Source organism: Leiobunum rupestre, chromosome 2 (assembly GCF_980474605.1).
Source record: "Leiobunum rupestre chromosome 2, qqLeiRupe1.1.hap1, whole genome shotgun sequence".
In the NCBI taxonomy this organism is placed as follows: domain Eukaryota; kingdom Metazoa; phylum Arthropoda; class Arachnida; order Opiliones; family Sclerosomatidae; genus Leiobunum; species Leiobunum rupestre.
Window position 1 is genome coordinate 73,207,153 of NC_143385.1, and position 25,065 is coordinate 73,232,217.

Below are 25,065 nucleotides of genomic sequence, written 5' to 3' on the forward strand. Positions count from 1 at the left end.
TATAAAATGTAAACGTGAAACCAAGAATGTATTTATTTATACTCAGGGAGAATAAATATGTCGAGATTATTTTTAGCGTTTCTCCAATTCCACCCGTTGGGCCCCCCGGTATGCTCCTCCGCTTTAATCAAATCAAATAATACTGCAATCTCATTGGTTCTTAAAAATTACGTTTTTCGACGCGATTAACGCTGCAGCGAGGACGCAAAAAATAAGACCGCCTCCTCCCCCCCCCCCTTAGCGTGAAGGGGTTAGGGCCTCAACGTGTCCGTCGATAGTCTCGACATATTCATTCTCCCTGAGTATAAATAAATACATTATTGGTGAAACTCAGTATAGATAAACAGCTTGCGAAGTTAGCGTAACAAAATGTGACTCGCAACCAATGGCTAATGCGGTTAAATTTACAGTTGAAAACACTTGATTCGTAATTTTCTCAAATAAGTCTTCCGTTGGTTTCTGACTGTAAATTTTTTTAATTCGTTCAATTTCCTGTACTAATGAGAAAAGCTGTTGTGATGGGTATATAAGTCCAGCCCTGGTTTTCAATTCTACCAGAAATGCTTCCGGCATGTAACTTCCTTCTTTGTCTCTTGTCGTTAAAAAACATTGGTCACACACTTTTAATTTTCCCAATTTGGCAGCTACATATCCGGCCAAGTAAAAAATAAGAAATTCTTCAGCTGTTTTTTAGTTAGAGCTACTTTCTTGACAATATGATTGCTGCCATATTTGAATTTCTTTAAAGTCCGCAGAGAGAAGAAGTCTGTCGTTTTGGGGTGATCCTTCTTTTCCCCAGCACTTGCAGAAATAGTTATTTAGGAGTACACTGGTTGGGTCATCATCTATATTTACCCTTTTTGGGGGTATAACAAGACTGTGTACAGAAAGTAATCTGTACACATATAAAAAATGATTTGGAGTTGGGTGGTACTCTCCCCCACAAGACTGTCTTACCATTCCAAAGATCCGCTCTAATTAAAAAGATTGTTAAAACTAGAAGATATAGATTTAAAATATCATTAGCAATTAAGATTTTATAGATAACTACGACATGGGAGAGTTATGATTCCCTTCATTCCAGAGGTCACTTTGTAAAATATAGAGTAACATTACCTCCAATGGATCCTGGTTTAGTTTACCAGTTAGAATATAGCGAAACCTTTTTTCGTTTAGCAACGCTTAGGCTAATTCTATGGTACTCTTTAAAGCTACTTTTAAAGCAGCGCATGTTTGAACAATAAAGCCCCATTTTCATGCTCGCTGGTAGCCGGTAAAAATCGACAAAATCCGCTTCCGCTACACACTTTTTCACTTTCCGCGACGATCTGTTTCAAACAGATATTTTAGGTTTATTTTCACGCTTGCGAGTGGCGGATGCGAATTTTGACGATTTTTATCCGCTACCAGCGAGCATGAAAATGGGGCTTAAGGAATAGTCTTTGAGGTTTATTTCCCCCCCCCCTTCTTTGGTAGCTGGTGGCTCTGGCAATGGGAGTTTCTCGTAATACGCTTCCCAGTTAATCAACCATTCCAGGTTTTCTTCTAATTCCTTAAATTTAAATATGTAAATTATTTTCTACTAGGCCTACTATTAAGTTTGATTTAGATTAGTTCGGCTGTTCAGTAAATCCAACAGTCTGTTTAATCCGCGCGTAAAGGCAACGGTTGCATTGCCATTTTGCAAGCCCTCAAAACCAAGTTCTTATATAGAAGATCATTGCAGTCGCTACCGAATTGCTAAATAACTACAAAAAACATGTTATTAAAATAAATTATGTATCAAAGTGCAGGTTACAAATATCTAAAAATACCAGTCTAACAGATGGTTTTTGAAAATTGAAGGCGTTTACGTGCGCTTCACTCATATTTAGATCTGCTACTAAAAGCTGATAGAAATCGGACAATTCTACTTTCCCTTCTGGTACCTAAAAATGTAATATACAATATTATTAAAAAAATTAATTACCAAACGTAATGTGGAAATTGGTATCTTCCCATTGCTCCGAATCCCATTCGACCGAATTCCGCCAATGTTTTTGATGAAATTAGCCCAAAGGCGGGTTTTGTATTTTTCTAATCGATCGACGCAATATTCACAATTGAGCGACCACAAAAAAAAACGTTTTCTTTCTACTGCTTTTGATTTTTTATGGAAGCGTTTTAATATATTTTTAAGTCTGTTAGGTTAGGTTAGGTTAAGTAACACTGCATGCTGTTCTGACAGATACTGAAACGGATAAAACCGAATCCTAAACCCGGAAAAGTGTGGGTTTTTCGGTGGAATGGGATTGGGTTCGGTCGAATGGGATTCGGCGCAATGGAACAGGTTCTGGAAATTTACCAGGAATCTGGTAGCTTTGAGAAGGTTATTGCGAATACATTTGACTATGTGAGGAGTGTCGCAAATGATGTATATAACATCATAAGCCTATCATCCCTAAGTTTGAATCGAAAGGCAGTGTTGGTTCAAGCTAACGACTGTCGAAAGTACAGCGCTTAATCCACCCGGTGGAGGAAAAGAGAAACGTAACGCGTCGCGCAATGCATGATGCCAGCTGCTTTGGTAAGAGAGAGGTGCGAAGAGAGGGATAGGGGGAAGGAAGAAGCTTCAATTTATCTCTACCAGGTGCCGTGAATTCTTCTTTTTCGCCCATCTAGTGGTGGTACAAAGGGTGCTATGCGCGTTTCAAACTTAGGGTTGATAGGCTTATAATAACATTGGATTCATCACAGGGATGTTGGAAACGGTTTGTAATATTTGCTCCTGTTGCAATTCTTTACCTCTGTAGGTAGGGTGTCGGCTGGAGTTGCTACAGCATCCACTCTTTATCCCACTGCTGTGTGCGAAGTGGGAATTGGTCCACCCGTTGCTTCACCTTCTGCTGGGTTGAGTGGCTCGCGTCAAAGGTGCGACCATCAGTAGTGGGGTACTACTACCCATGCTGGATTTGTCACTTGTCCGGGCTTGGGGACGCTGGCGTAAGGCCCTATGATGATAGGCCTCCGGTAGTATGGTCTCTGTTACTAGGTACACCGGGCTATAAACTCTGACACACTGCTCCTTTTGCATTGAAGCCCAAGGTTGTTAACGCTGATCGGTTCGTTGAAGCCCCGTCAGATACTAATGCATCTACAATTGCTCCGCTTTGATGCAAATTAATTATACCTTGGAGAATGAGCTTCGTTAGAACAGTGGCTGGTGTAGCACGTGCTGAGCAAAACGCTCCAATAGCTTGAACCCATCCACGCATTAAAGGCTGAAAATAAAACACTTAAGCCCCATTTTCATGCTCGCTGGTAGCGGATAAAAATCCGCCACTCGCAAACGTGAAAATAAAGCTAAAATATCTGTTTGAAACAGATCGACGCGGAAAGTGAAAAAGTGTATAGCTGAAGCGGATTTTAACGATTTTTACCCGCTACCAGCGAGGATGAAAATGGGGCTTAACGCATGGTCTCCGTCTCTATTAGAGTGTGGTTCGTGTTCCACACCACCATAATTAACCTTTCCAATTACTTTCTCTTCATATGGCCGAAAATCTAAATGCTTGCTAATTTGAATTTCATCAAACATTAATGTCCCTCTTCTTTCATTTTTGAGAAGGCTAGACATCTTATTTTTGAGGCTTGCAAAAAGAGTTTCATCAAATCCAAATTCACCTTTAATGGTTTTCACAGCTTGGTTTAGTGTTGGGATGGAAGGCAATGGTAGATAGTGGTTATCTCTCAGGAAATATACGTTGATGTTGATTTTATTTTCAATAGAAGGTTGTTGAGAAAACATTCTTTAGAATATCTGTAACCAGTAGATGATTTGTTATTCGAGATGGTAAGGAATTTATCCGATTCTTCGAGAAAACGACTTTACTGGAGAGCGTGGTGCCATCTAGGAGCAACAAACACAACACCCCACACAAGGAGAACGTCAAAAGTCGTGGATTTTCTTGTGTACATTTTTCATTGGCTAGACGCTTTAGCGCCCGCTGCCGTCGGAAGGGGAAAATTCGTAAATTGTCTCCCCCCCCGCCCGTCCAATAAAATTCGTACACAACCCTTCGTTAGCGTGTTTAAAGGCTGGCTGCGTTCTCCTTGTGTTTGTTGCTCCTAGGTGCCATCTATTAATGTAAAAGGAAACTAACATGTAAAATATTTTTATTTTCTATTACGTTTACGCATAAGTAACATAATCACGTGAAGTATGTCACCTTCTATTGTTTTAATGTTCATTTCATGACCGAACCTTTTTCGCCACTGACATTCTCTGTGTAGCGTGTTATAGTCCTTAGTAGTAACGTATTTCACCCTAGGGATATTAAGCCACTAGGGTAGAGCTAAGCGCCGCTAATCAAACGGCGTCGTCACCGAGATTTTATCATTTACTTTTCGGCGAGTCACCGATAAATTTTGATCCCAAATTATTTTCTGAGATTTTCTACGTAATTTATGTTTGTTTTACCTTCAAAAATTATTTTTTTAACCTTTTTTTGAGGGTTTTCAAAGAGGGGGGGGGGGGGGTGACTTTTAGACCTTCAAGCTGCCTCCGCTGGAACTTGACTTAGATGGCGCAATAGCTATGAAGGTCAGTTCCGCAATAATTTTTCAAATTAACTTACTTATTGCTGTTATGTTACTTATGGTTTACGTAATATTTTTACGTTCGTGTGCTGCAGATTTAATTCTAGTTAGGTTCACAATTCCATTCTAATCGGTAGTTGCGTAGTATTTGCGACTTTGGGTATACCTTATGTAACCCTTCAGGTTCATTTTCCCCGCATACTTACTTTTTTTTTAAATTTTCTCTGTTATTTACTTTTGCTGTTACATTTATCCCTCCACTCTTGGCCATCTATAGTAATTGTTAAGTATTCGTAAAGCCCCACATGTCAAATTTCTTAGAATTCAAGTGCCTATTTAATAAAAACTAATTCCAAGAAAGACCATGGCGAGATAAATATAAAATAATGCGCAATGAAGTCGCGCATAGATATTAATTAACCCTCAAAGCAGCCCTCATGACCGAAACAACCCTCACTGACTGCCTAGATGACGTACATCCAGGACATTACGACCGGAAGAGTATAAGCCGAACAGTAATGAATCCGGGAAGCGTTATGCCCTCAAAACCCTCGAAGCACCTGTTGGTCACCCAATATCTAGCCATTCCGAGAGAAGAAAGCCAGATGTCCAAGACCGATTCCCTAGCCTAGCCAGACATTTCAGACCGAAACCCGAAGTACCTACGCCCCCGTCAGCTTGTGAAGTAAAAGAATATAGCAAGAAACCCGCAATCCGGTCACCAAACCATAGATGAGTAAATAAAGAGAAATAGAGAAAGTGTGAATAAAGAAAACGCGTAAACAATTAAGCAGCCCCCAAAGACCTCCCGTTCTGTGAAGTGCGTGTGTCGGGCATCTTACGTCAACCGAGGAACGAGAAAACCCGGAAACGGAGAGACAACAACGTAGCGGAGGACACCGAAATAATAATAATAAAAATAATAATAATAATAATAATAATAATCAGCTAGGCTAATACCCAAGGCACCACCTTAGGCCTAAGTCGTCAAGCGACTTTTGAAGCCTTTAATTTAGGTGGCCGGGTTACAATCAAGTGATGAGTAGAAAATTTCCATAATAACCCCCCTCCCCTTCTAGAGTACCCAGGGTCGAAATACGAAATAGTCAGTGAAACGAAGAGAAAAAGTCTGAGAAAGAAAGTTTAACCCCACGAGAAAAAGGCTTAAAGCAGGTCCCCTCGAAGTTGAGAGTAACTTCATTCCGCTTCGTATATTTATACAGTTCGGACTATATTTTTCGTTCGCATTGTACCCTCGTTGTAACCATTTTTGTTTTTGTAGTTAACATTGCCATTGTTTAATTGTAGTAGTTTATTTGTAGTGTTTATTATTTAGTGTAAGTGTATATTTGTTTCTGCTCCCTCCGTCCTTTGAGTCCAAGATGCCTGAGAGTAGTGATACCGATCCCATAGAAAATAGAAAGAGATAGTTTCATTAATAAATTTAAGATCAAGAGTGTATTTTTTAGGTTTAAGTTCCCCCTTGTATGTTGAAAAAGCTAAAAGAACCATAGAAGAGATGGCCTAACCATCACTAGAAACAAAGTCAGAACTATTCCTTCATTCCCCCCGAATTTTGTTCATTGCTGTATTTAGTGTTTTATACAATTAAATGTTAAATACAGATTTGTGATTGATTAACGACAAAGGGTTTCCATTCTGAATTCGAATCTCCCCCATTTTTCTTTTATTTCTCTTCCCCGTATGTAACCCCCCCTCTCTCTGATGTAATTAACGCCACGAAAGGCCACGACTCGCATTTTGTCGCCATCTTCCTCCGCCTTGGTGAATTAATATCTTTGAGCAAGGGCTAGGAATATTTCTTATCAATCATCACGATTCAGGAATTTTCCTTAAAAAGGTTGCACCTATTATCGCTTGAAAAACATTTGAAGAGCTTTTGAAAAGAGAATGCCCTTATCAATTACTTCTACGTAGATTAGTTATCTAAGCCTTCTAAGGTAATGCGAATGCACTTGCTAGGAGCCTCTGTACGACGGGGTCGCCACTAGACGACGGTAAATAAATTATAAAAAATTAAAAATATATGATATTAAGATTTGTTTATTTGTAATTAGCTCAGTGGATTGCGGGAACCTTGAGCGACCTCCCAAAACAAACACTCCTCCGGCCTTTCAGTCTGTCGACCGTACACGTAAGTAACTGTTTAAAATATTTCATATTTTGACCAGAGGTGGGCAAAAATAGTGAGCACTGGTTTTTGAAAATCCTGCAGTAATGAGCGAGCGCTTCAAATTCGAATTCCAGCTGCTCTTGTTCAGCGAGAGGGCTAAATTGAGCAGCCTCTGGGCGAGCGCCGAATACTAGTTCGCTCCGGCGTTGATGGCTGACGGCGCGCTGAGGGAGATTCCCACATCGACTGGTTAGCCCCCTCACTTTTAAGCGACGCGTTAGTACCCTCAGTAGAAAGCGCTGACGCAGCGTTGAGGGAAAATTACCGAGAGAAGGAATAGTTCGCCCAGATTTGAGCGCTAGCTACGCGCGGATTTTGATCACGGTGAGCCACGGTAAAGTTCGTTTACGCAAATCGCTCACAGCGCGGCGAGCAAAAATTTCAAAAATCAAACATTAAACTATTACTCGGCTATGGGTTTATTATTTACTTTTTTTATTAATAAAATGAAGGGTACTCTAAACGTCGGGAGTTAATGATATCTCCGATTGAATAAAATTCAAAGGTTTTTCCGAATTTATCCAACGATAAACTAGACTGCAAATATTCCGTTTAGTGTTAAAAGAGCTTTATTAAATATTAAAAGCCACAAATTATAACAATAGCCGCTAGTATACATTCTTTTGGTCTTGACAAACTTGGCAGGTGAAATGGGCTACGCGGTACGCGTTTCTTCATTTTTAGGGGATTGTGGCTCCGTTTGTTAATTAATTGTTTTGTCAAAATTTTTGACAAAACAATTAATTAACAAACGGATAAGGATCGTATTAAGCCACCCGGCGGCGTAAGTGGAAAATAGATCAACTCTCAGCTTTGCCGTTCCCATATTTTCGGTCGAAAATGATGTCAGCTTCCCATTTATTATACAAATTATAAAACTAAGATGGCCAAGTAATACCAATTTTGCAATTAAGTCCAAATATTAACCAAAGTTTAAAAAATATAAATACATCAATTTTGCAGATAAAAAATATCCTACTTTTTAATTCCTAGTTTCCGAAATTCTGGAATTAAGGCACGGCCACGTGACAGTTAAAACTAGGTAATTGTAAAAAATAGCTACTGGTTTTTTTATCCGAGTGTTATCGGCGTCAACGATATTTTCAATATTTGACGGAAATAATAGAAATAAACGGCTTCTTACATATTTGGTTATAGAGAAACAATTTATAACCACAAAAGTCACGTAAAAAATTATTTTAATTAAATAATTAAAGTAATTTTATTGCGCAATTAAAGTGGTTTTAAATTGTTTCTCTATTTTATTGAAAGTTTGAAATATTTACGTTAAACAGCGCATACTTAAGTTCTTGGTAACCACAGTTCGCAATGTTTATTGAAAAGTTTGTTACAAATTTAAAGTAATGATAAAACTTAGGAAATACTTTGACCAAAGGGTTTTCGAGAATAAAATTAAAACGCGAAACCCGGATCAAATAGATAATTATACGTAATAAGTATCCCCTTATTTGGCTTACCGTTGCTACGCAACTTAATGCGTTTTGAAATTCTTAATATTCAGGGTTAGTTTCTGTTTTCGGTTAAGTAGTAAGCCCGATTCCCTGCGCGGTACTGATGAGCTCCAAATAGGTCGAAACCGGTCTAGACCACCCGCCTTTATACTCTTACCACCAAAATAGTAAACACATTTTTCTGTTTTGTATACGCTTTATTACAAAATATTGGATTTAAACCTATAACAGCGCCCTCTATTGGCAGATATTGATAGTTTACTTAGTTGAAAGTATAGTATAGACCAAGGAATCGTGAAATACTTTTTTAAAACATATTAAAATATTATATTTTTTGCAAGATTCACCGCTAACGGCTTACAAAATATCACACTGCCCCCTGGCGATACATTATGGCTGTGATATGACAAAGATCAATATCAATCCAATGACACCGTAAACGTCATATTTGAATAAGGCGCTTTGGCGCTAAGACCGGTTTAGTGTTAGGTTGGTACGTTATAACGGAAAATGTTCAACATTATCGCGCAGATTCGTGATCAGCGCCCTTGAAAATACCAGAATCTATCAAAAAACCTTTGCCAGATCGATTCCGACCCCTTCAGCTCTCTGTCTCTGGGACTATTGCCAATGTTTTTATCATTGTTTTTGAAAGTGTATCATTTAGGACCATGGCTCAACCTACTCGAAAAATCCTCAAAATCTCCAGTAAATATTTTTGGTAATTGGATTAGCCCTATTTAATAATTACGAAATTTTCCCTTACGGTCTTCTTGGATTAATTAAACACATGCGCTTTAGTCATTTAAGTTTGGGCGCCGATTTCTCCAATATAGGTTTCATAGCGATCGTTTCCGCGTTTTTGCTTCTGTGCGACACTCTTTCAAATTTCGTACACGCCAGTGATTTGAAAATTTCTAAATTTAAAATTTCTGATAAAATTTTAGAAAATCTTTTAAAATTTAAGTGTTTTGGCAAATTTTAAAATTTTTATCGATTCCGACAAATTTCTCAAATTTAATAAATCTCATGAAATTTGATTGTTTTCGGCAAATTTTTATGAAATCTTGCAAAAGTTTGTAAATTTGAATTTAAATTTTAGCATAACTTGAGAATATTCATAAATTTCTACGGGAAATTTAAGGAATTTTCAAAATTTACAAATTTACAAAAATCGCAGCGAAATTTTCTTCGCCCTCGCTAAGATATCCGAGGCAATATCCGAGCTCGGCTTTAAAGGGTGGGTCGATGGGGTCGGCCTTCGGATCTACCATAGGGTTTGCCGACTGTTCGTTCACATACTATATATTTGTAAAACAAATGGGAAGAGAGGGAAAAAGGGAAAATTGAGGGATTTTTCAAAAATTAACGATTTTGGGAATTTTCCTAATTTTAACTAGAAATATTTTGGTCTGGTACTTCAAATACCGCGCCTCTACCTTTACTTGAATCAACGAATGAAATTAACTGGGATTTGGAAGTGTGTCAGATTTTAAAATATTTTTAAGAAATTTGTTTTCTTTATATAAGGCCCAAAAATTATAAATATTATTGTTTTGGTTAAAAGAATTGTGTAAGGAATAAAAAGGGATTTATTAGAACTGACAATGGAAGAAATGAGATCGTCCAAGTGGAAGGACTGATCGACCTTGAATTTTGCTCCGTTTTGGTTTTTGTCTCAGTTGTTCGCTCGTTTTTGTTTCTCGCTCGGTCCAGAATTAAAGATATTTAGTCGAATTTACAAATTGAAAAGTACTGTTACACTCTTGTCTATCGAATAAATACTACCTGAATATTACGGTAAAATCCCTGACATGTTGGTAATATCGAAATGTTGATGTTTAGATCGATTAGTTAAGTAAATTCGATCAAATTGGCCTCTTCACATTAAAACGCAATTATTAACACACTTTTGGAAATTCAAAAGCTTAGATATCCCTTAAAGAAATACTCTGGATTCGTTGCTTTAAAATTATATAAATTTCAAATTTAAATATCTAACTGCTGGAAGTTTCCCAATTACAATCAAAATTTGCGTTTCTCATAAGCTTTGGTCACACGTTGGAATCGATTTCGAAACGGTTTTGGACCATTTTGGAAGGACGGTTTTACGTCACGAAAACGATTTCGAAGCCCTTTGAAACGGTTTGAAGATAATTAACGTGGTTCACACTAGCCTTTGAGAACCGTTTTCGACCGTTTTGGAATGGTCAACTTGATTTCTTTTTGAGCCACTTCGATAGAGTGATCGTTGAAAAATTAAATTATACTTTTCAAAATTAATTTGGATTTCTCAAAACGATCGAAAACGGTTCTCAAAGTCTCTAGTGTGAACACGACTTGAGTCGCGTTCACACTAGAGACTTTGACGAAAACGGTTTGAAGCGCCTTGAATCGATATGAGATAATGAGAGAAATGTGAACCGAGCTCGAAAGAGCTACAGATTTTTGAAAAACAGTCAAATTAATGAAATATTAAAATGACGATCACGATCAAATCTCGTTAAAATTTCCAAATCAATACCAAATCTCGTTAAAATTTCCAAATCAATACCAAATCTCACCCAAATTGTCAAATCTCTATCAAATCTCATTGAAATTGGCAAATCTCTATCAAATCTCACCCAAATTGTCAAATCTCTATCAAATCTCACCCAAATTGGCAAATCTCTATCAAATCTCATTGAAATTGGCAAATCTCTATCAAATCTCACCCAAATTGTCAAATCTCTATCAAATCTCACCCAAATTGTCAAATCTCTATCAAATCTCACCCAAATTGGCAAATCTCTATCAAATCTCACCCAAATTGGCAAATCTCTATCAAATCTCACCCAAATTGTCAAATCTCTATCAAATCTCACCCAAATTGTCAAATCTCTATCAAATCTCACCCAAATTGTCAAATCTCTATCAAATCTCACCCAAATTGTCAAATCTCTATCAAATCTCACCCAAATTGGCAAATCTCTATCAAATCTCATTGAAATTGGCAAATCACATATAAAACTTGGAAATTCTGTAAATTTTGTAAATATTTGAAATTTTGGTCAAATCTTCAAATCTGGACGAAAAGATTTGAAGATTTTCAAATTTCGTACGCATTTTAGACGAGTGTCGGACCCCTCGGATATCCCTGTGTTTAATTAATCAAAGCGGCCTTACTGCTCATTAAGGTAATAATAGTTAGTGAAGTAAGCGGTTAAATTTCCCGTGTGTAACCTCTTTCAATATAACATTAGAGATTATTTTTATAAATGTAAGATGCATTTTAGAGGAGGGATGGTTTGTCCGGCTGATTGGATTCAATGACAGGAACATATATTTAAGTGTCAATGGTAATAGCAGGAAATTATATGTATGTATACAATTGGAATATCTGAGATAGAATGGTGGTAACCCGACCACCTGAATTAATGGCTTCAAAAGTCGCTTGATGACTTAGGCCTAAGGTGGTGCCTTGGGTATTAGTCTAGCTGATTAGTCTTAGTCAAATAAAAGAGCGTGCTTTACAGCGGAGATTTTCTCAGTACGCTCAACATAAAACTTGTCACACATCTAAGTTACCGTCTCAAAATGCGATTAGGCGATTTTTGATGAAATATAATTTCTACAAGATCTTCAGTGTGATAACGAATCCTACATTTTCCCCGTGGCGCCGCTTCTTAGCGAAAGCAGACAGCCAATCAATATAAGACACACGCGTGACGACACGTTGGACGGCGTTTAAGCCCCGCCCATTTTCCGGCCGACTTTGTAGCACAGTGGCAGTGGACTCTGATTCATTTCAAGTGTTCACATAAAGAATTGCCTGCTTTTACAGATTAAGTTTCTTACGTGTATTGTGAAATATTTGTTTCATAGAGACAACAAAATCTGTTTCCCGATAATGGATGCGAAATCGAATGATGAACCGAGCGTGAGTGGTGTTGATTGGGAAGACGTTTCAGAAACGCCGGGAAGAAAAAGAATTAAAGTAAGTCTTTTCATCAGTGGCGTCGCTAGGCTTGAGCCACCAGTAATATTTCAGAAGCACCACCTAAATTTTTTTATAAACGCCTCTTAAAATGAAGCTATTGCTTCTACTGAAATTTGCGAAAAATTCTAGTAAAACCATCAAAAGTCTGTCCTGCTTCGCTCTTGAGTTTATTTCTCTGTTTACTGGTTACTCTCGTAACTCTCCTTTTCTAAGCTAAAGGAAAGTATAATTTTTGAAAGTAAATATTAGGAACCACATAAAACAGAGCGTACCGAAGAGGACCGGTTTTGAGGGAGGATTCGACGAGTGCGCCAACTCTATCTTAATTTTGGTTGTTCCAAAAATGGTTCGTCGAAAACTAAATTTTAGGGGTGATACTCTCCTCCCCCCAACGGACGTCCCTGCAGGGTTGAAGGATTAAGCGCCCCCAAACTTGAACCCCGGGTCACGCCACTGCTTCTCATCAAGGTCACTTTTTTGATTTGCCAAGAATGACAATAGGCGCTTTCATAAAACCCATTCGGCGATTCTTAATGTATGGTCCTTGTAAAGTCTGTTTTCCAAAAGGGGAAAAACACCGCAATGATGAAAAACTTGTATAGAGTAATATCGGCGTGACGTTTGTCGACGTCACCCATGTTTTTTACTATAGAGAAAAAACTGCCCTCAAAATGGCGGCCATAGCCCAAAGCTACAGAGCGATACTACTCTATTGGTATAATACCCGTCGTACACTGAATGCACATTAGAGTAACGAAAAATGGCGCTGGTGCTGACGACCTGCGGTTTCATAGCAATTTCAACTTCTTTAAATATTTCAATGCTGCTTCCGGTTTCGGCCTCTGCTTCATTCCATCTCTTTCTATCCAATTTGAAAACGGCGAGAAATAAAATGTTTTGAATAAAGCTGGTTTCCCACTCGACGGAAAGTATGCCGGAAAGACGATAATAAACGCCGAGCTGATAATTGATTCCTATTGGATATACCGCTAACGTTCAACTTTACGCTGCTAATTTTCCGTCAAGTGTGAAACCATCTTTACAAATTTGGCACAACGCTAATAAAAGGATTAGTGAGGGTATGATAGAAATATTCATGACCTTTCTACGCCTAACTGTGAAAGAGTTCATGTAGAATTTGGTGGTCTCGGTGGCTTTACTTTACGCCAAACTAGTACAAACAAATCTCTGGGATTGTGCGTAAAAACCGCTTAAAAGGTGTTTCTATAAAACACGGGAGGTCACGTGGGAAAGGTTTTCTAGGTCACTAGCTATAGTTATTAAAGATGGAGAACACGCGCTGGATTCGACAAAGCGTTTTTGGCCTATAAAATACTTTTACTTACCTAATAAATTGGGGGGCGTTATGCTAAATTTCTAATTAGAAGTATGTTTAAATTTCAGATTGATTTATCAGCCTCTCAAAATGTATGGCGGGATTCGATTAACATCAAAAGTGAAAGTGGTGGATCGACGCATATGGAGCAATCGGTAATAATATTCATTTTCAACATTTATATATTAAATACAACATTTTTTGAATCAAAACAAAATGAAGGTAGGCTTCAGAGTTCCCTAATAGTCATGAGTAAATGATTAAATATTAATAACAGTAAAAAGCAACACTTAGGCCAAAGCCAACTAGCGACTTTTAATGCCATTAGTTAAGGTTCACAACGTGTTGATTCGTTCATGCCTCGCCAGTCGAAAGATCCTTACACTAACTATTACCGTTAACCTCGTAAAGATTGTTAAAAAGCGGAAACTGAAGAAGTCGTGGGGACAACTCATTAACTCAACGCAAAAGGAGTTGTGGCGAGTGTTCCCTCAGTACCACAAGCTGGACTCGAACCCGGCAGTTCTTGCTTCGAAGCGAGAGTGCTAACCACCCCTCCAACCGACCATTTAATGACGATTAAATCATTTCAATATCTAATTAATATTTTATTCGTTAATTAATTATTTAATCTTGAATTAATCCATTTAGTAATTTTAACTGGGGTTTAATCTTATTTATCATGAGGTTCATTCAACTCATGAATAACGCTAACTAATCTTGATTTAGTTTAACAAAGTTTGATTTCATCCATATAATTTTGATTTAATCCAAATTATCATTTTAATCTTGTTTAATCTGATTTCGTAATGTCATAATAATGATAATAATAACCTGTAGTCCCCAAGTGAAAAATCGGTACTAGATAATTTAGCCACCTATTCAGTTTGACTGAAATAATCATTTGAATCATTTTTTCTAAACGATTTTCATTCTAACCATCCTTATTAAAACAAACCCTGAACATACTCATGTATTAAATTTAATTGTAAATTAAAATTAATTTTTTTTAGTTTTGGTAACCGACAAATGCATGTTACCGACGAACAAGACAAGAAAGGAGCTACTAACTGAATAAAAATAAATGAATCGAAAAATTCTTCCAATCATGAAAAACAAGGCATATTTCCGCCTTAAGAAATTAAAATCCAAATGCGTTGTTTGTGACCAAATTACGTAATATTTGCAACACAAATACTAATACAAACTTCATAGAATAGAATAGATGTCCTCATCTATATTCAACAAAAACTAAAATTTTATTTATAAACTTAAACCATCGACAATAATCAATATAGAATAGGCTCCAAGAAATAAGCAATCACTTTAATTTGTTGTTTGTAAGGATGCATATTGCCCCATTTATGCTTAAACATTTATTAGTATTTTGAAGAAAAGTGTAATCTACTTTCAGATTGTAGGAGGAGAAGGAAACACCTTAAACATTACCCAGGTAAATGGAGATTCAGCTTTGGATAGGTCAAACATTTTACTTTGTTTTAGACTGATGATCTTTCCGTTTTAGAATAGGAATATCTATGTCGATGACACTAAACGAAAATGTAAGTGGACCTTATTTCGTACAGTCATTCCAATTCTCCACTCAGAGATCTTAAACCCACTCGTATGGTACCCAGTCTACACAGTTTTATTAAATGACGACAATCCACCGGATGATATGAGAAATTAAGCTGATGTATCTATTTATAGTATGGGATAATGGTGAAGATGCGCGGCTATCATTTGTGAAGCGTATTATTTTGTAAAAATTAATGTTTGGTTCCTCATAAGGAAAACTTTTTTAGTCAGATACATATGACCTCGGTGGTCTGTCAACCCAAGAGAGTTAATTTGTTGGGTTTCTTTAATTCTACAAAATGATAATCTGCAGTCTATGCACCAAACGTTGGATTAAAGAGTTTAATTGCTTAAAAAAAACAATTTATCTAAGGAGAGGAACGTAATCGTATTTCTGTGATGGGTCATTATTTGGTCTGTGTCAGGCGTCTAGGGGTTTATATACCATTTTAACGCGAAATAAGAAGTTTAAGACTTATGTCAATTACGTCTTTAGCTCCGTCGGTTTAGACGGTTTCAGCGTTAATCCCACTCCCCCTCATGCTCCCAAATTATGCTCCATTCGAGGACCCCGGATCGAAGGAGCCCATTTTTCAAAGAATGCCCCGACTCCTAGGTTTGTTTGAATCAAACACTATAATGAAAATAATTGTCACTTAACTAATAAATGAATTAATGGACAATAGTGTTCGCCATTAATTTCTCTTCCGACAGCTGAGGTCGGTTATCACTTTGAATCAGTGTGTCTAGAAACTATTCCGCGTCGTGTTGGCGGTAGAAGGGACAATGCTAATATAAATTGTCGAACATTATTAAAAGTTGCGTATTACACCGGAAGTTAAAATAATCATTTATTTTATTTTTGGGCACGTCGAATAAATTGCAAACGTATCGTTTTAGAAGCCCGGCTGCGTTTGCCCGTGAATATTTAATATTAGAGTGATCGACTTATTACGTATAATCTCGTGAACATTAAAAAGGATACATATAAGACGTGATGATTGGTCAATGATGACTAAAGACATATTATTAAACGTAATTTAACAATTGAATCTTCGTCAGAATTCAGGAAAACCTACGTTTATTCAACTTATAGGGATTATTTTTTGACTGCGGCGGTTATAAGAAAGCACCTCTTGAAATAATAATCCCCAAAATGTAAAACTTTTCTAGTTTTGAGCGAACTTAATAAAGATACTGCAATTGTTTGCGATTTAAGGGAGATTTCCGTGAAATGAATCTACGCATCCCTGAACTTGTTCAGAATCTGGTTGAACAGCTTGAAAATCAATTAAGCATCTAGAAAGTAATCATCAGGATGTGCAGAATGGTGTAAAGGTCGGCCATTTTGGAACATGGTGGATTTTATATAAGGTGGGGTGGCGGAGTGGTTAGCGCTTTCGCCTCGCAGCAAGAGGAGCAGGGTTCGATCCCAACTTGTGGCACTGGGTGAAAACTCGGAACAACTCCTTCCGCGTTGAGTTTGCAAGTTCTCTCCCCACTGGTTTAAGGGGTTTTCCCCCGAGATCTTCGGTTTCCCCTTCCATAAAAACTTGTCGAGGTTAACGGTAAGAGTTAGTGTAGGGAGCTGTTGGCTCGCGTGGCTTGCCACTATCCTCCTACGCATTGTAACCCGGCCACCTGATTTAATGGCTTTAGAAGTCGCTCGAAGACTTGGGCCTCAGGTGGTGCCAAGGGTATTAGCCTAGCTGATTTATTATTATAAGTGACGAGGCTTGAAAAAGTGAAAATATTGTAACGCTGATTTGATACTTTATGGTAAAGTAACAAGTTCATTCTCGTTTGTATATCGGAAATTGACTATAAAAATATTTTTTTGGGTACGTTTCTAAAGTTATTTTGAGTATGAAACTTGAAATTTTAATATGTTGTGAGTTAAACTAATTCTTGCATAGCGTTATTACTCATATTGGCTGTTTTAGTTTCTGAACAACTGAAAAGTGTAACTAAAGAAGTTAAGACTACCGGCATTTCGCAATTTTGAAAAAGTTGCATTTTCCGAGAAGCGTATCTCTGAAACCGAAATTAACCTTTTTAGTGTTCTCCCCCCTTTTCGGCTTTCCGTTGCTATGCAACGCGTTTTGAAATATTTAATGTTTAGGCTTAGTTTCTCTTTTCGATATAACAGTCGCCAGCCAGATTTCCCGCACGGTACTGATGAGTTCCAAATAGAACGAAACCGGTCTACCGTTGGATTTTCTGGCTATTTTATTTAGTTTTTATGTAGTTTATTACTCGAAGATCTATTTGATCCGTGATTCGCTCGAAGACCTATCGGTACGAGTTATTAGTAAGTTTTTTAATTTCTTTAAATTTGTTTAGGATTTAGATATATTATCCCTTTTAATTATGGACTAATCTACTTTTTCGCGTATTTTATCATCCTTCTCACAGTCCATAGGTGGTCTCTTCTAACTTAACTCACAATCGCAGTCCGCGTCTTATTAAAAATAACTAAGCGTTTTTAAAGGATTCGTTTTTCTAATTGAAGATAACCTAGAAATTGATGATTTTCCTGATGTCTCTTCGATTTGAAAAAAAAAAAAATCGTGGTTAATCTCAATTTTGACATTTATTTCGGGTACTCCAGCTACCAAAGGTTACGGGGTCGCGCAGTTCTAATGAATAAAACGCGTAAATCGAAAAGCATTTTGAGCAAAGTGCTCTTAAATTGAATTTCTGTCTCAATTGTTCAATACACAATGAGGTTAAAGTTTCAGCCAAATAAGTCGCTTCTGTGGGGAATTTTCAAAATTTTGGGTGTTTGACCTGGTATAACCGCATATAACATTTCTCAAGTTTATAAATAAATACATTCTTGGTTTTATATTTTTGAAAAACATAGTTGCCATGCTTTCGGAATCGTAAAAGTGCCTGCGCAACTATTACTTGGATTAATGGAGATTTGTTGGAAAATAAATTCAGAGCATGATTCTCTGAGTACATTGTGATCTCGGTTAAACGGTGACCTATTTGATAGATGAAATGCACAGCTACAGGTAACTAGATTTCGGGGAACTGTTTTCCCGCGTAGTGTCGCCCTCAATCGTAGGTACAAGACTTTAATTCACCACTTAACGAATACGTGAAATTAGGGAAAAAACTACTCAAAAGTATTTAAAAAGTATGTGATCTATTGCAAACAGTGGCGTACCTAGGGGGGGGGAGGGGCTGTCCGGATGTCTTCTTTGTACCGGCTGTCTTCTTTGTACCGGCTGTCTTCTTTGTACCGGCTGTCTTCAAACACGTGCAAACAATTCTGTTCGTTTTAAATACGTTTATCACATCTTAACGAATTACGAGTTCTAATTAACTTCACTTTAACTTCATTGTTAGACTGCCTTGAAATCAGCGTTGCCAGACGTACAATAATTATTGTACAAAACAATAATTATACGTTAAAATTTTGGTCGTACCATGGACGCTGTATCTTAAAAGATACAGCGTCCATGGTTGTACCCTAATGTTAGGCTTGTACAATATTGTACGATTATTTACAATAATATTATATTATATACTTTACATGGCGTTTTGGCTCTTTTGGAAATTGGGAGGGGCGGCAAATTCGTGATCCGTCCCAGGGCGTCAAAGGGTCTAGGTACGCCACTGATTGCAAAGTGTGTTAAATAAAATTAAGGTGTCGTCTTTTTTGTAAATAAGAGCCTACGACATATTCCTTGACGTCAAAAAAAACATCCTGAGCCCTTCGGGGCACAGTTAAGGAAATATATTTATTGTACGATCGCTGTTAACAAGTATAAGTTCTTTTAAGGTATAATTTCTGTTCTAAATTATTTTATTGAGCAATTAGGCTAAGATGCCTTAGAAATGTTCCACTTAACAATTACTTTCTATTCCCAATAGCTTCCACGCAATGGTCCGATTTGAAGGATAAGATACAAGAGCAACTGCTGTCGAAGGAGCTGGTGGTTCTACGAGAAGACAGTCAGAAAAAGACCAGCCTAGCGAGTCTTTTGGGAAGCGTAAAAGGAGAAAAAATTAAAGATGTCATCGACGACTTCCTCCTGTATAAGCTCGTCAAAGACATTGACGTTCACTTAGGAGAGAGGCTACCGAGATTGGGGAAAACGGGGGCCTATTTCATACCACGCACATTTATAAATATGAAAAAGGACACTGACGTTCACTCAGGGATCAAGCTACCAAGATTGTACGATATGGATGATTACTTTATAGCACTAAAAAAAAAAATGCTTAAAACTCAAGAAAATGCCGAAATGAGTCTCGACGAACTAATTGAAGGGATGCAAACTGGTGGAACGACGATAATTTCCGACGAAGCGGGAACAGGAAAGACCACCATCCTTAAAATGTTGGCGCGTGAGATAAAAAATAGCCGTCCCAATCGTTGGGTCATATTCGTTGATTTGATAAGTTACTCAACAGTCTTCGAAAAGCATCTTCAACTGGAACTCAAAAATTCCTCGAAAGCTGTAGATTTCTTCGTCTCCGAAATGTGCAGTTCGGATTGTAACGAAAATTACGATAAAAATCTGTTGAAGTGGTGCTTGGAGAAAAGCGGAGGTGTTGTCTTGCTCGTCGACGGCTTCGACGAAATCAGTCCAAAGTACGAAAGAGTTGTCAAAGGACTTTTAAAGGGTCTAAAGAACAGTCGCGTTGAGAATCTGATCTTAACAACGAGGCCATATGCGACCGGAGATTTAGTTGAAACATTGGAAGCGTCGCACTATAAAATGAGAACGTTCAATGACGGAGAAAAACTGAAATTTATCCTTGAATATTGGCGTCAGAAGTCCAATTTTAGCGACGAGACACAACTAGAGACTAAAGCAAAGCATCTGTTTGAAATATTTTCGACATCAATTCGAGATAACGAGCGTCAGTTTATGGGAACCCCTCTTCAATGTGGTCTACTGGCGGATGTATACAAAAATAAATTAAATTCTTCCGAGGAATGTGAGACAATGTCCTTATACGAATTGTACCGGCAATTTACTAGGATGAAATTTAAAGAAGAAGAATCTAAGTACCAGAGCACGACGAGTACAAGTGGAACCGAGAACAACGTCCTGACGAAAGGACCTATCCAACAGTACCATTGGGAAAAGGCCTTCCGTCTGTTGTACGGAGAAGAAATTGTTCAGAGATTGAAATTCCATCGGTCCAAGAAAGAAGCGAAAGATTTCCTACTGAAGAAGGTCGAAAGAGTGGGCATCATGACGGACACTGGTGAAAATCCGGTTTTTATGCATCGCACATTCGCCGAGTTTTTCGTCGCGGAGTTCTTCATCGAAAGCATAGACGAAATTGAAGGACAAGATTTTTGGGAAATACTGGTGACTTTTTTAAATTTTAAATTCCAAAATATTTTGTTTGAAAACATATTTATCGAAAGTGGTTTGGAGACCCTAAAGATTGAAGATACAAAATATCTACGTATTGGACGCTCAATTCTGAATGCCTGGAGTCTTGATCCACAAGCCACTTTTAAAAGTTTCAGATCATATATTAAACACTACAGTAAAGTATCATATCGGTTCCTTCTCAATTGTTTGAAAATTGACGGAAACATGCGTGTCAATTTTTTTCCTCTGGTGTCATATTTCGCCAAACTGTCGAACGAATCACCACACGCTGACATATTTTTCACTTTTCTTTCTTCTTGCTCCAAAACCATTCAAGATATTATTATTTCGGAAATGCATGGAATTTTGGTATCGGAAGAACTTAACTATTTTATGGAATTAGCGTTGGCATTTCCAGGTATGTCAGTGTCGAATGAATCGTTGAGCGCAAAAAAGAGTTTGATCGACGAATTCTTTAAGGCTATTATCTAATCAATGCTTTTAGAATTTACAGAAATACGAAAAATGAGTATTTGAGAGGCCGCTTTGCAGTTCGATTATTTTGAGCTTAAGCCTCACACCTCTAAACACGAGATGCATTATTCAAGAAAGTTTTTTGCTGGGGCCAGGTTTAAATTGCATTTCCTGGGTCATAATTTACTCGGCTTAGGTAATTTGAAGTAACGTAGAATCTTGAAAAGCGAGGTTGGTGAGGCTACATTTTCGTATATCAAGCTAGATCACACAATACAATTAAAAGGGCCACTTAATTGAAACCAACTAATTGTAAGCAAGAATATTGTACAATGTGAACAGAAAAAGTTGGAACAATGGTTACAATTTTTCTGTTCACACTATTCAATTTTCTTACTTACAATTAATGGGAAATGGGGCCAACACGATTGCATAGCTGGTGTGGTCAACTACTAGCCAATCCGGCCATGTATTTTTTCTTCATAGTGTGAGATAAAGTTACACTCACTGCTGCACATTTGATAACAACTTTTTAGGCGAGCACGTGCAGGGGGCCATGGCTCTAGTGACAATAATTTTCGAAATTTTTGAATTATTTTTCGGCAAAATTTAATTATTTTCTATATGTATAATAACTAATATTATCTAAGATTTATAAAATTTCTAGCATTTATCCTGAATAAAACACCATAGGAGCTTCATTTAATGGTCTTTAGATGGCGATAGTTTTTCAGAGAAAAATTTCAACGAGGTTGGCTATGGCGTATTTCGAGGCTGACCTCGAGGGATCGGTGGCGCCGTCAACGCACGCCGGAGAGTTGGGCGGAAGCGGATCCCGACCGAGTTCTTCGGTTTCCCATTTCTATAAAAAACCTCTAGAGGCTAACGGTAATAGTTAGCGTAGGGCGCTGTTGGCTCGCGTGGCATGAGGGCTTGCCATCACCCTCCTACTTAACCCGTCCACCCGAAAAGTTGCAAGATGACTTGGGCCAAGGCTGGTCCCTAGCTGATTTTTATTAATAAAACATATTTTTATGACGGTGGTTTCGTAAATAATTAGTGTTTCGGTGGCGGCGGTTATCAATGTGTTGATTAAAAATTCGCGAAAAGCAGGTTTATTGACAGTTCTAAAAGATTAAAAAAAAATTGTAGTTGCGTGATAATGGACGAAATTCACCACTTCAAATTAAGCAAAATTTACAATGGGATTGTACATGTAGTTTGAATCATCAAGAGCAGTTAATTAACGCAATTTATTCCGTGTGCAGTGGAGACCCACTATTAGTAAATATTCGATTCTAGCCAGGACATAACAACGATTGTCGTTTAAGCCATAATTTATTTAGTCCACCCATGGACTAATTAACAACAGGGACAGTCCAGATCTATAACATTTCCCTATAAAGACCCAAACAAAAAGTGTTAACGCGTTCAGCAGCGTTGCCAGGCAAATATTTTTTATCCTGGTGATTCAAACGTCATAAACTGGAAACTGATTTTTGAAATTTCGCCATCTGTCGGGAAACATTTTTAACGGTTTAGCGGTGCAATTTGAGTTTTCAGATTGTTGTTTACAAAGGAAGCCCCAGATGTGTATCATAACCATCTATGTTATCACGTTAGTTAAATAATTCGTTTTCCCCTTATAATTCTAAGATATCTTCTAATTCTAAATTACTAATCATAAAAAAGGTAACCAACTATCAGCCATGGTACGGTCATTTATATTTATAAATAATATTATACAATGTTAATAATAACAACCGTTTTAAATTTGGAAATTGCTTTCAGACGGTAAGCTGAATATTTTACTATAAGTATGATCGAAGAAGCTCGACATTCTAAATTTTTACGACGATTAATTTAAAGACTAATATATTACACCGCATGGTAATCACGTGGTTCAAATTTTAAATTCCATCATTCCAAGGAAGCTTCTTGCCCTATTTTACTCCCCCGCCTATTTTGAATCACCAGCCTATACAAGCATTTCCTGTTATGCCCGCGAGTACCGCTAGAGTGCGTCGATGCTGGTTCTTTTTTACTTTTTCCCATGCCGGACCGTCCCTGTTGTTAATTAGTACATGGTCCACCCACGAGTAAGCAACTGTCTAAGAAGTAATCGATCGATTTCCGCCTAACACGTAGAGTGTAACGCACCGCGAAATGGTGAAGTTCTTGAAATGATCGGATGCCATCTGAGAATCGATATTACATTATTAACGCGAAGATGGAAAAAATGATGATAACCCTGAGGTCAAAGATAATATATATCTCCGCACCCTAGATTCGAAATGAGAGTCTTCCGATGACAGTTTAGTAACGAAGAGATAACAAAATGAAATAGTTTTCGTTAATATGATATCAGCAAAAACATGTCGGTTTCCCCTTCCTTAAAAACATGTTGAGGTTAACGGTAATAGTTAATGTAGGGAGCTGTTGGCGCGATCGCGTGGCAAGCAGGGCTTGCCGTCACCCTCCTACGCATTGTAACCCGTCCACCTGAATTAATGGCTTCAAACGTCGCTAGCTGACTTGGGCCTAAGGTGGTGCCGTGGCTATTAGCCTAGCTGATTATTATTATCATTATGTAAGCGCTTAACCTAAATACTTTTTTGGGCAAAGCGGAAGTGATATTGAAACTCGTTCCTTCTTGTAGGGGTGCTCCAGCAAATGCGGCCGCTTTGTACAACGGAGTCCTTTTTGAAATGGTTATTTAGCGTTTAAAAAATACGCTTAGAAATGTCAAATAATAATAGGCTTAGCCGCGACAGAAACGGACGTCTCAATGGTCGTATAGAGCTGGTCTAGCTGCAATATCGCAATCGGGAAAAGAGCAATATTGAAAGGAACTGGAGTCCAGGTGAGGTTACAGATTTCACCACGAAACAGCGGAACCTATGCGCGAAGTGTTAATGCATCTCAAGTGGAATTAGTGTACAAGCAAAAGTCTAGCAGGCTGGATCGAATTTTCAACGCGAAATATTTTATCTGACGAAAATACGTTTGACAAGACGGAAGTATTTTTGAAAGTGAACGGCCTCACGAAGTAAACTTCAGGGTGAATCAATAGTTTTGACGGAGAGATAGATATTGTTTTATTTTCTATTTCAAACGGAACTATGCTATTAGTCGCATTTTTCAAGGTACACTGTAGTTTTTAACATAAATTGTTACCAATAATTAAAATCAAATCGAACCTCGTGTTTCTAAAAATTAACATTTTGAAAGTATATAGCACTTGAGAGTATAATCTGTTACATTAATTTATCAGTGTTCCGAAGTGGTAAATGTCAAGGGTCAAATAATGTGGCCAAAAGTGGTAAATACCGACATGGCGAATAATACTTTTACTGGCTAATATCAAAATAGTGGCAAATAATAAATTTTAATAAAATAAAATAAAACATACAAAAGAAAAAATATATTTGTGCTATTTTAAATAAAAATACTGGATTAGTTGCCAGGTTTTAGGCTAGAAACTCAATTATACACTCTTAAATGCGCCTCCCAAATCAACCGCCATTACATTACAGTCTACGGGTAGGGTGATGAAAAAACCGGTTTTTGGGGGATTAGATTTCCGGGATAGAGCGCTTGCTCGTCGGTTGCCTGTACGATAATGGCGGCGCCCAGTAAACGTTTCTAAAAAGAGTGTATAGCACAATCTAGTTATTTTTTTGGTGGCTTTTCATTGATTTTCCTTATTTTGGCTTAGTTACATCATTTAAATTCATTTACTGATTATTAGTCACTTAGGTAACACTGTGATTTATCACGTTAGCTCGAAGAACCTCCACTGCCTATTTCTCAAAAAATATATAATTTTCCCTCCGAACGAGAGCTCCTGAGCTATCCTAGAAAATACAAGACTTTTTTTCTCAATAAAATGTGTTTGGAAAGCATTTTTGAAAATGTATCGTATTTTAACTAGACACGCCCCCTTTCTCGTGAATTGACGAGACTCTTTTGTCTCTGGAACGGGCCCTTGGTGGCAACCTTTACGGTCCCTAAAACTTAATGAATGCCATTCTTGATTCGAGGCTAAAAATATATATTTTTGAGTGAATTTTTTAGTAACTGTGATAAATTTACAAATACCATAA

The 25,065-nt window shown here is 37.6% G+C and overlaps 1 protein-coding gene across 4 annotated transcripts; it reads left to right on the top strand.

The window, feature by feature from the left end:
* The first annotated feature begins 6,387 nt into the window (after window positions 1-6,387).
* LOC149958986 (uncharacterized) lies at window positions 6,388-24,384 on the top strand. Of its 4 annotated transcripts, XR_016478574.1 has the most exons (10): window positions 6,388-6,439; window positions 6,517-6,596; window positions 6,657-6,733; window positions 12,109-12,220; window positions 13,628-13,714; window positions 14,974-15,012; window positions 15,085-15,121; window positions 19,023-20,903; window positions 20,991-23,549; window positions 23,619-23,706. XR_016478574.1 is itself a non-coding variant. In XM_090166365.1 (9 exons), the coding sequence occupies exons 4-9, from the start codon at window positions 12,134-12,136 to the stop codon at window positions 23,684-23,686; spliced, it is 2,199 nt and encodes a 732-aa protein (XP_090022491.1). In that variant the 5' UTR covers window positions 6,388-6,439; window positions 6,517-6,596; window positions 6,657-6,733; window positions 12,109-12,133; the 3' UTR covers window positions 23,687-24,382. The 4 variants fall into 4 exon arrangements, 3 of the variants coding, with proteins under 3 accessions (XP_090022491.1, XP_090022492.1, XP_090022493.1); XM_090166365.1 differs by lacking the exon at window positions 20,991-23,549 and having other exon boundaries at window positions 23,619-24,382; XM_090166366.1 differs by having other exon boundaries at window positions 20,991-23,703.
* The last annotated feature ends 681 nt before the right edge of the window (window positions 24,385-25,065 follow it).

What these genes read in the sequence shown, in the direction of transcription:
- LOC149958986 (XM_090166365.1), top strand. Translation starts at nt 12,134, where the DNA reads ATGGATGCGAAATCGAATGATGAACCGAGCGTGAGTGGTGTTGATTGG. An exon ending in CGGGAAGAAAAAGAATTAAA is followed by an intron (nt 12,221 to 13,627) that starts GTAAGTCTTTTC and finishes TTTAAATTTCAG; the next exon opens with ATTGATTTATCAGCCTCTCA. An exon ending in ATTAGCGTTGGCATTTCCAG is followed by an intron (nt 20,904 to 23,618) that starts GTATGTCAGTGT and finishes TCCTTCTTGTAG; the next exon opens with GGGTGCTCCAGCAAATGCGG.